The sequence below is a fragment of the Epinephelus fuscoguttatus genome, linkage group LG18, assembly GCF_011397635.1.
Source record: "Epinephelus fuscoguttatus linkage group LG18, E.fuscoguttatus.final_Chr_v1".
NCBI lineage: Eukaryota > Metazoa > Chordata > Actinopteri > Perciformes > Serranidae > Epinephelus > Epinephelus fuscoguttatus.
Window position 1 is genome coordinate 1,732,023 of NC_064769.1, and position 15,622 is coordinate 1,747,644.

Sequence of the window (15,622 nt, forward strand, 5' to 3'; positions counted from 1 at the left end):
ATGAAAAACTGCAATTGTTATTTGGCTTCACAGTTCCTTATAGTTTTTCAGTCCTTATGTCACCCTTCAGACATAAACTTCAATGTCTGGCTTATGAAAATCTTCATGAAGAAACGAATGAACGTATGTGTCCTTAACGCTTAATAGTGGCTTATCTGTAGTCCCGTCTTGATGAGCAGTCGATCACGATCAGGTCAGGGAAAGTTCACGCAGGTCCGAGTTTGACTATCACTCCCTCCAGGAATTAGACGACACCATTGGGTTTCAGATACTGATGGATTTATTCTCATTTCTCCGTCCTTCATCACCGTCATCAAATCCACCGTCAAACTGTTCAAATATATGACAATTTACAGAATGACAACATACTAATATTACTTACACGCTGTAGAAACATGACAGTAAAAATACACAATGAACACACAGTAAATCCCAAAATGAAACATACCTCGCTGGCTGAACACAACCGAGAGGGAATGAGTCCACTTTAGCAAAATATAAAAATAAAAACTTCAAAAACGGCAATAAACGGCAATAAATAACTTTCTCTGCTCTCAACTCCTTCTTGGAGGAGATTACAACCGCAGCATCTCTGTACCTGCTCTGCACCTCATGTAAACATCATGCGCAACACCCAAAAGCGTCCCTGCGCAACACAATACACAACCAGTACCTCTGCAGCCCTGATACAAACCAAAATCGAAATTCAGGAAAATAAATCATTTAAATAATATATGTAAACAAAACATATGAAATAATGACATAAATAATATTTATGGCAGTTAAAATAACTATACTGCCTAGTAATGTTAGCTGGTTAGCTAGCTAGCTAGCTCGCACTATCTGGCGTCTGTCATCTGTCCTGTTCTGCAAAATTGTCAGATTTTTCACATTACGATAACATGCCAGCTAGTATAACTATGCTGCCTTGTAAAGTTAGCTGGTTAGCTAGCTAGCTAGCAGGGGAACTGCCCATTGGTCCGACATCCCATTGTTCTGACCATATTAAATCCATTGTTCTGAAGTCCATTCCAAAATCATCATGATGCCCTGTGGTTAAGGTCTGGTTAGGTTTAGGCACAAAAAACACTTGGTTAGGGTTAGGAAAAGATCATGGTGTGGGTTAAAATGAAAAAGAAAGTGACAAACACATAAGCTGTGAGCCTGCTTCGCCTCAAGCCTTTCCCAGCTGACCCAGAGCCGGTCGCGGCACACCATCAAGGTAGAAATACGCCTGCCGGGAGCCGTTCAGCACCGCAGACCGTCGGACTAATGGGATGTCGGACCAGTGGGCTGTTGGACCAATGACCTGGACCTGCTAGCAGAAGTCCCCTGTCGTCTGTCATTCATCAAATGAAGCATGATGAATACAGCAAACACGATAGGTAGGATGAGCTCAACCAGAGACTCCATTGTAGATGCCAGCTGGAAATGTAGATGGCTCGCAGCTTCCTGTTTAAAATAGTTACCTATGCGTGAATGTAACCATCGTGGTGATGTAGTGAGTGGTGTCCCATTTCCTAGGGAAAGATTTCAACCCCTACCCCTCATTGCTTCATTTCGAGGGTCAAGGGGTAGTGGGCAATGGCTAGGGGTAGGGCCAAGGGCTAAGGGGTAGTGGACAAGGGGTTGGTATAAGGATTGGGCCTAACTGTATTGATAAATGTAGATAAGGGAAGTAATAGATTGTGAGGAGAAAAATCTGTCTAATAAATGAAGAAAGTCGCTAGTTTCCTTTTCTTGTTCAGATTTTTAACTCAATGGTGAATCAGAGAACAAGTAAAATATAAAAAGTGGCAGTGATACATTTGAGTTTAATCTGTTATCTGTCTTCCCTCCAGAATGACATTCCACTGATATTGTGATTTATCAGATCAGTCTGATCAGCTGCTGCGCTGCGCTGTCCAATCAATACGTGATATCCAATCAGGAGGGTTTGTCGGTCGGTAAAAGACTTCCGCGAAGGCTGCACTTGTGTGTCCTCGCTTCCTTCCCCACTGAAAGCCTCCTCTCAGTCAGTGTCTCCAGACGAGAGCTCCGCAGCTCAGAGTCAAAGCACAATCGATAGGCAACAGCGAGGATTTTGATTAGGCAGCAAGTAAGACTGAAGTTACTGAAAATAGGGAATAAAATGTTAAATGACTATTATTTTTCTGTACAGAGCTGTATCAAAGCTAATAGTTTAGTTTGCGTCCTAAATGCCTATGTAAACTGTAACGTTGCTAGCCGGTGGTGCAGCTAGTCAGAGAGCTAGCACTAGCTGTAGCTAATAGGTCTCGTAATGTTTGCTGAGGCAGAGATAAGGTGCTGTCATGTCATAACAGTTGCCTTTAGCTAGTAATAAATCAGTTTTGGTATGTAACATTAGAAATAACTGTTGCAAACTCCTAGGTAAGCTTGTTAGGCTACTCTATATCTCTTTTATTGTTTTATGAAAATTCTGAAACTAATGTGTAAGCTACAAAAACTTGAGAATTAAAAGATATGATTGTGGAATAATGGTGCTGTAATGTGTGGATAATATTATAAGGCATAGAGCCGCCTACAGTTATTATACTGTTCATAGGTAGGCCAGATGCATCAGCTCAGTCATCAAGATCATCTGATCTGTAGCTCAAAACAGTATTGCAAATTAGTGCTGAAAATTTTTTCAGCATGGTCTCACATGTTCCCTACCAAAGATCAAATCAAACATACGCCCCTGACCCAGGGTGTTTCCCAAAGTCAAGGAAGGATCCTCAATTTGAAGGACGAATTTGAAGGACACTACGTCATCAACCCCTGCCGAAGGACAGTTCAAATGTCAAGGATGCTTCCAAATTTCACAGAGGACTGAGTCCTTCTTTCAGAGAAATTCCAAGGATACATGTGTGGATCCTCAGCAGGTATAAAATCCCCACAATGCTTTGCTGGAAGTGAAGGCAGGGCCACTTCAATAAAATCTGCACCAGCAGAGCTCGGCAGGATTTAGATAAATATGTCATTTATTTGAATTAATATCTCCAGGATATTTTATCAAACAAGTGTGAAAAAGTATACAGGACCTCATAATTTACACTTTCCAGTGTGTTCACCACTGAATGAGACTTTTAAAATAACAAGATTTAGATAAAACATAAAAGTTTTTAAATCGATCATTTAAAGCAGAGATGGAGTACAAGTGTCTCCTCCCACCACTATTCATATGATAATGACAAGATAATGGCTTTCATTCTGTCAGCTTCAGCTGGTGTATTTTTTAGGGGAATCACAGTGAGACTGTCCTCAGTAAAGATGTTAGAATATCCTGCGGGTCAAAGCGTCACTCATTTGAGGTGAACTTATTTCAGAGGATTACCCGGTGGTATAATGTACAATTGGGGCAGTCTCAGCTGTTTCACAGCAGCACGGCTAATCAGATCAGATCCGCTATTCATATTATTGTAGTGTGTGGTGGTACACACATAAAATATGGACCACTTTGAAATGGCAGAATGATTCTGTGTGAGTCTGCGTAAATACTGTAGTAATAATTTAGAACTATATTCAGCTGTTGTCTTTATTTCATTACTCCACAAGAATGATCCAGAAATATATTCTCCCTACAGTTCCATGACTCTGAAAATACTGCTACATTTGGTAAAACTGTACAACATTAGAGTGCCAAAATGATCATAGTACCCTGAAATCCCCTCAGTCTGCTGAGGGTTAATGACATATACCTGGGGACAGCTTCTTCCCTTGACTCTGCAGGATCCTTTCTTGGGAGGACCCGTCCTCCCAAAGAAGGATCCTTGACTTTGAGAAACACCCTGGGATGAACCCTGTGACTTGCCGCATGACCTTTCACCTGCAGCAGGTGAAAGGTCATCTGTAAACTCTCTGACAGTAGTCAGGTCATGTATTTATTGCAAAATTATTATCAATTTTTTACATGGTCGTCTTTATATGTGCCATGGAGGAGTTCACAAAAACTAAAAACTAAAACAAACAAAAAAGCCATGACAAAAGGGCACTTTGGACATGAAGAGCCAGAGAGGCCCTAAGCCTCCCCCTCTGCAGGTACCTGATCAAATGCTAATTAATATTATGTCAGCTGACTCGAGTTTACAGCTTGCAAAAGGCTAGTAGGAAATCCTGTCGGTGGCGCTGAGTGCAAGGTCATGGAGGGCCTCTAAAATGTTAATGTTTCTTCTTCCTGGGAGAATCAGTGCGCACAACATATTTCCCTTATGGAAATATGTTTGTCACGGGCAAACAGATGGAGGACGTAGGCAATCACAGTTCCTTGGCGGAGATTTAAAGCGTCAGTGCTGCAGGCGTGATGGAGGCAGAGAGAGAGAGAGAGAGAGAGAGAGAGAGAGAGAGAGAGAGAGAGAGAGAGAGAGAGCCTGGGTGGGTGGTTGGGTTGTGGTTACGGCCACATAGATTTGGATGGTGCAGCGGGGTGGCGCAGCGATCAACCAACGATGGGAGGAAAAATCCGCGAGTCTGACCAATAAGGCGGATATTGCAGTTTTACCTCTTGCACATGTCCGATGTCGTCATTGGGAGACCACAATCGCACTGCCTCGTATCGCATCATTGACAGAAAATGGATAAGCAGAGGCTGGCTGTCCGGACTGATGCGGTAAGACATGAGGCGGTTGATTTGCAGTACCGTGTGTTGGCCTATGCAGGGAAACACAGATTATGCATTTTACCTCCACTTGCTGCAACCCATCGTGATGGATTGCCCTTTCTCTACATTTCTGTTTAATTTGATGCGTTGATCACACAGATTTAGCACACATCTGTTTTCGCATCCGTGCACTTACGGCATTAACAGTAACCGTTCGAAGCTCGTAAAGCATGTTCGGTTTGGGATCGCACAATATGAGCACAGAGGGATGCGGTGGTTTTGTCCTGCTCATTACTGTCTAATGCAGTCATTTGGCTGATGTTGGAAAAATGTGTTCCTATCCTTGACCACTGACATCATCCTCATCAGGATTCTGGCTCTAGGCAGCAACTCTTCATGCAGCAGCAGCAGCAGCAGTCAGGATATACTACGCAGTGTTTGCTAGCTCAGCGCGTTAATGCGACGTTTGTTCGGACCTATTGCAACCCAGGTTAATTTAATGGATTGTTGCAATGTCACACAGGCTGCATGGGTTGCTTTCATTTTGCCAGAGAGGTCCGGCAGAATTGCCTAGCCAGATGTTGCAGAGTTGTACAGAGGCCACAGTATGTGTGCAGACATACAGACAGAGTCAGTCAGACAGACAGACAGACAGATAGGTAGGTAGATAGATAGATAGATAGATAGATAGATAGATAGATAGATTATATTCAGCTATAGGAGTGAAATTTAAATACAATTTTTATTTTTGTACAACCAAAATACAGACCTTGCATTAATTAAAGTTTATAACTTAATTGTATGACTTTGGAGCAATAAGAATTTCTCAAATGTATCTGCCCATGAGGATTTTTATCTTTTACCTTGATGAGTTATCCTATACATTTACTTATCATTTAGCCACACCGTGTCAAAAATCACTGACCAGTGATCATCACATAACTATGGGGCCCTTATAAGTCCAGAAGGATTTACTGGAATCTAGCGGTGAGATTGCAGAACTGAACCTTCTTCCATGTGCCAATAACTACAGTGGCCAACACAAAAACGCGAATGGACCCAATAAGAGCCAGTGTTTGAATTGTCTGTTCTCGGCTACTGAACAATATAGCAAACTCTGTGGAAGCTACCTGCTTCATATGTAGATATTCAGTGTTTCCCATGGAATTGGAGTGTACAGCCTATTTTCCAGCAAACACTTTCAGTATGGTGCCTTTGGAACCAAAAGTAACTCTGCAGACACAATACCTTGACCCTAGGTCTGTTCAGCTTTTCCACTGCAGACAGTACTCTTAAATCTGGGCGGGGTTGTTGTAGGGATGTAACGATATGGAAAATTTGATATCTCAATTATAGTGACCAAATTATCACGGTAAACAATAATATTGCAATATTTTTAAGTGCTGTAAAATGTCCAAAAAATAGATATATTGAAATAACTTCACTAAATCTTGTAACTTCCTTATCATACTAAAATATTAACAGCCAAAATGTAACTTTCACATTAAAGGGACAAGGGATTGGCACAGCAACAGAAAATTTTATTTTAAATGAACAAAATATGTAAACAAATTACAGGAACAAAGCTTATTTGTCTGGTGCATTTTAACAGTCAGCAAAATAAGTAAACAATTTATATATTATTTATTTATTAGCACGAGAGGAAAAATATATATAAAACAAAACAATGCAAGAGTAGAACAAAAAACCTACAATATATAGAACAGATATCACAAATGTGCAGGAGAAACCAAAAAAACCCTAAGAGCAATGGTCATCATTGCACAGAATAATTCACACATTAGAAGTGTGCATGTGAGTCAGAGGATTACCTGTATGAGAAAAGGAGTGCATGCTCTTGGTCAAAGGTTAACACGGCAGTGTTTTATGTTGTTTCCTTGAGCTTATGTCAAGAAAGCATAACTGGCCGTCTATATCGATTCTAGCTCGCCATACAATAACCATAATCACAGTGATTCAATCATAGTTGATCTCAATTAGCATTACGTTACGTCGGTTTATATTCTGTTGGCTCCGCTCAGTGTTTTCAGCTCCGTTTCCGAAAACGGAAAACCTAGTTGCCGTTTAGGAGGACAGATACGGCTCAAATGTCCCGTATACGTCGAGAGTTACACATAATGACAATCTCAGTAAAACCGAAGTCCCTCACACAATAACTGACGTTTGCATAGCATAACTTGCATTGGCTGTAAAGCTGTGGATGATGGTCACGGAGATAATCCAGCAGATTTGTAGTGTTGCTACCCTTCGCAGCAACTTTCTTTCTGCATGTTCTGCACACAGGATAGTTGTCCTCCACCAGCTGTCCCTCGGCATTCTTCAGAAACCCAAAGGACGCCCAGACCTCAGACTTTGTACGTTTAGTTGGGGGGGAAATGTCCCAAGTGCCGCTATCACCACCAGGGGTGTTGATGGATTCACATCGTCAACTCATGCATTGAGAAACATTACAAGTAAACGCTCCACCTTAAAAGTTGCCAGTTATTTTTTTCTCAGTCTACAGCTGCTGCAAGAGGCAGCAAGACATCCTTTCATTTTACAGTTATAGTTAACTAATATATGTAACACTTGGCACGGTATGAACAGTGGTTACATTAGCCTCAAAACCAGCCACAACTCAGCCCTGAGCAAGAGTGACCATCCTCTACTGACCAATCAACATACTGCAGTATTTCTAGGTCCACCTTTTAGTATCAGATCTGTGTGCTAGGTACCCCAACAGAGGGTGGACCAAAATGGGGACAGTAAGGAATGGCTCTATTTAGGGCTGTAGTCTCCTGGTCGTCTAGTTGATTATTTGGTCACTATGCTCTTGTCTGACCAAATTCTCATTGGTCGAATAATCGCCATGTTACTTTCATAAGGAGAAAAGTGCTGTGAAAATGGGGGTGTTTTCAAAACACCCCCGTTGTTGACAGAAAGTTGAACTCGCCCACCCTCACGCTCAGCGTCGCGGTGACGCAGACCTCCTGTCTGTTTCTGTATACTGACACCATTTCCCTCAGTGGAAACGAAGCTTGTATTTACTTGTATTTCACAGATAAGAAACAATAAATTGTGAAGACAGTAAAGCCTCCACTAAAATAGCATTTTAAGTCGTGTGTGTGATTTATCCTCCAGGGATTTATACTTCGGGATTTATCCTGGCTTCATATGAAGAGAGGAAATCTCTGCTCGTCGCTAGGCTAATGTATACCATGTAAAATGCTGGTGCTAATAACATTAGCATGTTGTATTGGTGGGGGAAATGTGTCCAGATAAAGACAAGTGTTTGTCTGTCAGTCCTGCGATTTATAGTGGAGCCAGTTTACGTACTTGTGTTTGAAATTGTCTCTATTAAGCCATATGTAGTATGTGTTTTGAATCAACTATATAAATAAAGTTTGATTTGAACTAAACTTTACAGCACTTAACACAGTCCTCCACCGCAGACTAGTATGAGGTGTAACTGCAGAGTGACAGAGACACACCACCGCAGAAGCATTCTCGGAACCCATCGGCTGTATTCGGCGTCTGACTTCCGGCAGACGGCGATACAGCCTCTGGGGGCAGACCCCCGATTTTTTGGCATTCCGGTTTGGAGGAGGCGAATTTCCATTTCCGACTTCCGTTTCCTCCCCCCGCTCATATAAGTATATGAAATATACTCATATATATACTATATATATATACTCATATTTATACTTAAATATGCTGAACCATTGCGGTGGATTCAGAGTTTGCAGTGACGCCAATTATGTTAGTTCACCGCACGGACCGTTTAACCTGTTAACAACTGCAGCCAGCTCAAACGTGATTGGTCAATATCACACGGATTACAAACAGCCTACAACCGGAAACCAGGGCTCTTCTGCTCTTCTTCCGCAGGCAAGATCTCCGGGGTTTGCCCGGATCTGCACGTTATTTTTACTTCTGCGGTAGTCTCTATATACAGACTCTACATTCAGCGAATGTAGAGTCTGTATATAGAGACTACCGAAGTAGTCAGAGTAAGTCAGAAGTAAAAATAACGTGCAGATTTTTTTTTTTCCCAGACTCATTGATTAGTTGAAGATTATGTGCGACTTTAGTCAACCAAGATTTTCTCTGGTTGACTACAGCCCTAGTTCTATTGGAACCATCCACAGCATATAGTAGAAACAGAAAAATGCGCACTGAACTGAACTGAAACGTACTAGACTGCCGCCGTAAATAAATGAGTATGTGGGAAACCCTGGATATTAATGATTCATTCTAAGTTAACAAAAACACAATGATTCTTATTTTCACATGATAATTAACTAATGAAAACATAGTTATGAATAGGCAGCCATAACTATACCATTTCTGCCAATACATGCCCCTAAATCCTACAGATTGCACTTTTAATATTCTGTAAGGTGAGATTTTTTAAAATAGGCTGTCACCTTATCTTGTTCACACAAGTAAATTATCTTGTGTGCACAAACAAACAAAAGGTGGCATTAATGCTCTAAAAGTTGTAGCCACCCAAAATTCACTGCTACAAAAATAGATTAAACCAAATCCATGCACACTAGTATCTTCTGAGTGCTTTCTTGACTTTGATCACATTTTGGATGTTTACAGGGATCATTGAGCAACCTGAGTATTTATATCTCTGTCAACTTAATTTGAACCTTTTGAGGTTTCTTATTCGTCTGCCATTTGCACAGATGTGTCATTGAGTCTTCCACACACCTGCCATTCTCAGTGATTTCTGTATGGTGCTGAACGAGCTGGGGATTATAGCTGTCTATACACTGCAGCATTTAAACCCTGTCAGCGGTCATGGATAATAAGTATTCTCTATTTTTGTTGGCCCATACCAACTCATTTCATCATTATGTCTTTTATCATCATATTGTTTGTTTTTCTGACTAGTTAGTGTAAGTTAAAGTTCACCAACAATTGCAGACATATCACTGTTGAGTTGACACACATTTAGGCTTTTCAGAACCAGGCTTACCAGGTTACTGTAGCTTTAATGGGATACTCCATAATATGTTGCACTATGGTTGTACTTGAAGAAGGTTGATACATCCTACGAAGAGTACAAACTGAATGAAATCAGCCATAATTTAGTCCTGGAGGGGCCAACTTTTCAGAGAGGAATATCTGCAGTTACTTAATAGCTGGTGAAATAGGCTGATCCAATGGAGCAACTGTTTGTATGTGAGTTTACATACACATACATTATGAAATGTCCTGACACATGAAAATAATGGTTAAGTGTGGGGTGAAGAATGCCACAACAGTAACCAGTTCAGTATCCATTAAGAGCATGTTCATAGCACACACTCTGTGTCCAGTGCTAGTGTTAAATGTCGATGGAAGAGTGTCTGGAGCAGTAGGAAAAGTGTCTTTTATGAAGCACCCTCCCCCCTAGGGCTGTAGTCTCCTGGTTGATTATTTGGTCGATATACTCTCGTCCGACCAAATTCTCATTGGTCGAATAATCGGCATGTTACTTTCATAAGGAGAAAAGTGCTACATCAATAGCTTTCCAGGATTAATCCATTATTTCCTGCGGTGGGAGGGACTGGCTGAGTTACCTGTGTGTGTGTGTGGGTGTTTTCCAAGCACCCCCGTTGTGTACACAACGTTGAACTCGCCCACCCTAATGCTCAGCATCACGGTGACACAGACCTCCTGTCAGTTTCTGTACACTGACGCCATTTCCCTCAGTGGAAATGAAGCATGTATTTACTTGTATTTCAAAGATAAGAAACAATAAATTGTGAAGACAGTAAAGCCTCCACTAAAATAGCATTTTAAGTCTCGTGTGTTATATATCATTTTGGGGATTCATACTTCGGGATTTATTCTGGCTTCATATGAACAGAGTAAATCTCCGCTCATCGCTAGGCTAATGTATACAATGTAAAATGCCATAAGCTGGTTATCAGGCTGGTAAAAATCACCCCAAAAAAATCCCCTCCCACACCAACCGCGATTTATTTAGTTGGATTGCCAGTACATTCATTGGTGTAGGTGTAGGTTCTGCAGGTAAACGGTATATACCCACCTCTTTTTCTGGCCTTTTACAGTATACCCACCTATCAGCCAAATCCTTATGTCATTTATCTTATTTACAAGACGGCATGTCATTTCTGTTTCTACATGGTCGCGTGTTTACAATTCTCATGTGCACGCACACTAAGGCTGGTAAAATAATATTGGTCGAAGGTCGAATAACCGTTGAATATGGAAAAAAAATGGACATTTGGTTATGAAATTTAATATTAGATTAGTGGGCGTGGCTGCCACTCAGAGCATGGGGCATGCTGCTGCTGACTCTCTTCCGGTGTGTGTGTGTGTGTGTGTGTCCTTTACACATGTATGTATGTCTCTATGTAGCTATCTATCTATGTAGCTTGAGCACTTGCGGTCACGTGTCATAACAAACCACCAGCATTACACACAGTAAGCAGTGAGGAGGAGAACACGTTAACATGGCCGAAAAATAGTGCTGCACGATTAATGTAATCGCAGTTGTAATCGTGATGTCAGGCTGTGCGATTACATAACCGCATAAAAGGCTGCGATTTGCGATTTAATGTAAATAAATGTTAATGTGTGTGCCTGTGAACGTGACTCTCCTGCAGTGTGTGGAGTTTGTTGACATCACGCCCACAAGCAAACCTGGTGTGTGCAGCACATATGGTCAGGTGACCACCTGGCGTGCAGCAGTGACCAACATGGACGCTGAAGAAGAGCATGAGCACGACCAAGAACAGGCTGAGTTGGTGGTGGAAAAAAACGCAATGTCTATCCTGTCTGGAATGATGTCAATTCATTAAAAAAGTGATCAGCCCCATATATCAGTTTGTTCTAATATCAGTTGTTTTAATTAAGATAGATTAATTTATTAAAATGCTTTACAGGTGATCTGTAGTTTATGTTCATGGTTTAACCTCCATTTTACATGAATTCTCCTGTAAATCAGCATCGTATCAATTTGACCTGTCCCCTCAACTACACAGGCTAAATAAACTGTGCTTGACTATAAGGTTCATATTTTCAGAGGAAAAAAAAATACTAGACAACAGCTTTCATTAAAGATCAGTCAGATACAGTCAGGGCTTCACATCTGTACGGATGTTAGTTTAGGAATCCTCACATCCCACGGACGACAAGTCTCTGTGTTGCTAAACACTTACGTAATTAAAAAGTCCAGTGTTAATATACAGTAGACTCTGTATCTAAAAAGTCATGAGTCGATATCTAAACCAATCAGCTGTTAGATCAGGTGAGAGCCAGGCAGTGCAGTCGGTGGAGAGCAACTGCAGCACCTGGCTCTAAAAACTGCGGCCGCCTCGCTCTCGCGGTTTTATCACCATCCACTTTTGTAATACGTCAGAGCAAGTCGGGATGAAGTTGGACACACACACAAAACTAACCAGTATGCATTGTGCACCGATCGCCGGTGATCGAATCTGCGCAGGCCTGGCTCATCTCGAACGAACCTATTGTTAATGTACCTCCATGCTCTGAACCCCCGTAGAAGAAGAAGAAGTAAGAAAAAGTATCATGTGGTGATGCTGGCCAGGTATTACGGAGCCTCCCACAAAAAAAACAAAACAAAAAACTGCCTGGCTGGTAAGTGAAAAGATTAGTTTTGGACCATGTTCACAAGTAGGGTATTTACTGACGTGTTTTATGTTGTAGAACAAAACCTGAAACTCACTTAAGCTTTTGTTAACCACAGACCTTATTTGAGGCATTTTACCAAAATCCCATTCAAAAAACGTATTGACTTTTAGACGAGAGAACTGGAAGTGCTAAAAGCGCTAATGGAGTTGCGGATTTACTGGCACACTCTATGTATGGGGTGCCGTTTGTAAAGTGTCTCACGCTGAAAATAACATCAACATTTTGCCACATTTAGCTTCAAACAATGTTTAAAAAAGTATTGTGATTTTTTTAACGTCACCTTTTACCACATTTACAGCAATATTTGTTAACTTAGAAATATATTAAATAGTTAAATCTAAATATTAAATGTGGCACCTAAATGTTAAATGTTAAATCTAAATATTAAATCTAAATCTAAATCTAAATGTTAAATCTAAATATTAAATCTAAATCTAAATGCTAAATCTAAATCTAAATATTAAATCTAAATCTAAATCTAAATGTTAAATCTAAATGCTAAATATAAATATAAATATAAATATTAAATCTAAATGTTAAATCTAAATGTTTTGGGGGAAACTAAATATTTAGCTAATATGCAAATTCACACTGCCGGTCACCGGAAGTACCAAAATAAAAGCTCGAGATGGTCAGACTGTTTATAGAATCAAATAACGAATTAAAACCAACTTATCGGGGGAAATGGACACTTGAACATCCATTAGCGTGATAATAACTACCTAAAATAACAAGAAACGTGTTTGGAGAAATTTTATTTGATGTGTACTTTGAGTTGTTAGTGTCCCTTCGGAGGGATTAACAACCTAAGCTAAGCTAACAACCGTCAGTTCTTAGCCCCGTTAGCAGTGTCTGTAATGACTCATTAACTCTTAAATGGTCCGTGAAAAAAATATTTTTTTCCAGTAGATGTCTTAGTTACAACATGATTGAGCTAGCAAAGCAGTTTTGTGTTGCGATGTGTGGTATTTATTCAGTTTTGGGAAATCACGATGTCTAGAAAGCATCAGTGGCCGCAGCAGCAGCAAAGCTATCAGGACGTCATCTGTTAAATGTCTCCCATTGTCGGATATGACATTAAACTACTCCAGTTAGCTCAATCATGTTGTAACTAAGACATCCGCTGGAAAAAATATTTTCTTCACGGACCGTTTAGAGTTAGTGAGTCATTACAGACACCGCTAACGTGGCTAACAGCTAACAGTTAGCCCCGCTAATCTACGATAACCATGTTATTAATTTCAGACCGTGATAGTAATGTTTGTTCAGTCATAGTGTTTATAGGCTTTACAAACACCAGATCAGTCTAAACGGTGATACAGTGACGTGAAAAACGTGAGATGTGCATATATATATATGTTGCTAAACTCCGCTGGTTTTCTACCCGGAAGTATTTGTAAACAACAAGGTGATTCCCTCAGAAGGGACACTAACAGCTCAAAGTACACATCAAATAAAATTTCTCCAAACACGTTTCTTGTTATTTTAGGTAGTTATTATCACGCTAATGGATGTTCAAGTGTCCATTTCCCCCGATAAGTTGGTTTTAATTCGTTATTTGATTCTATAAACAGTCTGACCATCTCGAGCTTTTATTTTGGTACTTCCGGTGACCGGCAGTGTGAATTTGCATATTAGCTAAATATTTAGTTTCCCCCAAAACATTTAGATTTAACATTTAGATTTAGATTTAGATTTAATATTTAGATTTAACATTTATATTTATATTTAGCATTTAGATTTAACATTTAGATTTAGATTTAGATTTAATATTTAGATTTAGATTTAGCATTTAGATTTAGATTTAATATTTAGATTTAACATTTAGATTTAGATTTAGATTTAGCATTTAGATTTAGATTTAATATTTAGATTTAACATTTAACATTTAGGTGCCACATTTAATATTTAGTTTTAACTATTTAATATATTTCTAAGTTAACAAATATTGCTGTAAATGTGGTAAAAGGTGACGTTAAAAAAATCACAATACTTTTTTAAACATTGTTTGAAGCTAAATGTGGCAAAATGTTGATGTTATTTTCAGCGTGAGACACTTTACAAACGGCACCCCATACTCTATGTACCACAGTATTTGCTACAGTGACATTACTGCGCGCATGGAAATGTTTAAATTACTGAAAGCAATTTTAAGGACTGACTTTAAATATTTGAAATTAATCGTTAAAGAATAAATCACCTGGAAAGCTGGCACTGCTCCACCGAATTTAAAAGGTAACTTAGCCTACACAGAGTGGTGGAAATGTCCATGCAGCTGCAGACGGGTGCGGCTGGATGACTGATGCGTACATGCTGATTTGGGTGCTATCAGAGCCAGTCCGCGCAGTCAATAAAAACAACCTGTCCTGTGTTAGGAGTGTATGTTGCTGACAGAAAGAAAGAAAGAAAAATAGAAAATAAAGATAGAATCAGCTTTCCTTCCTTTCCCTCGGTCATGAGCATGTCATCAAAATGCGCTGTCGTCACATTATTCATGACGTACGACGTGGATTGCAAGGAAATATCCGATCTGTCTGTTTAGATTACAGACCTATTGGCAGATATCTGATTCATATCCGATATATTTCCACATATGAAGGAGGCCTGAATCTGATCTGACAATATCCAATATCATGCGTTTTTTTCCTGTTCATGTTACAGATCTGAACTGTGTCACTTGAGAGGAAAAAATCGGAATTGGGTCACTTGATCCATGTAGTGTAAAGTAGGCCTTATATGGCGATACTTTGGATTCAGGTATGGTGACGTTGAACAGAAAGATGTGCTGTGTAAAAATTTAAAAGTTAAAGTGGCCACGCCCCGCGGCAACACGACCAATCTATATCAGCACTTGAGACAGCACAGAGAAAGATGGGAAGAATGCATGCGAGAGAAAGCCAAGCCATGTAACGTTAAAGACAACGAGACAACTGAAAGCCGCCAGAGCCTCATAAAACAACATCTAAGCACAGTTACGCATACATTTGTGAGTGTCACGGGGAAATTGCGGACTCCATAACAAACTATATAATAACAAATGAAAAATTTAGCAAAACTTTTCTCGGGTTCGGCCCACTTGACATGCTGCTGTGTTGTGCTGTGGCCTATTCACGTGCTGGAATTTGTCATTTACGTGACAACGCCTGAATGCAACACAGGCTCACTCCGCTGTGTGTACAGTGCTGTGCTGCGCTGCTGTGCAAGAGCAGTGTTTGACTGTGCGCAGTCTGTTGATGGTCATTTACACACTGTCCATAACAAAAACTATGTCAGGTCAGGTCAGTGCCCCCCTAATGTAATAGTAGGGGAAACACAGAAATCGTGATATTGTCCACCCAAACTGAATTC

The 15,622-nt window shown here is 40.2% G+C and overlaps 1 protein-coding gene across 3 annotated transcripts in view; it reads left to right on the plus strand.

Annotated features, from left to right (window-relative positions):
* Nucleotides 1–4,408: 4,408 nt before the first annotated feature.
* Nucleotides 4,409–15,622, plus strand: part of ajm1 (apical junction component 1 homolog) — a 77,083-nt gene continuing 65,869 nt past the window's right edge. For all 3 annotated transcript variants that reach the window (XM_049603995.1, XM_049603994.1, XM_049603997.1), the window contains exon 1: nucleotides 4,409–4,609. Coding sequence is in view for 1 of the 3 variants with exons in the window: in XM_049603997.1 (XP_049459954.1) it covers nucleotides 4,518–4,609 (92 nt within the window). In the remaining 2 variants the exon portion in view is untranslated. The remainder of the gene's footprint in view (nucleotides 4,610–15,622) is intronic.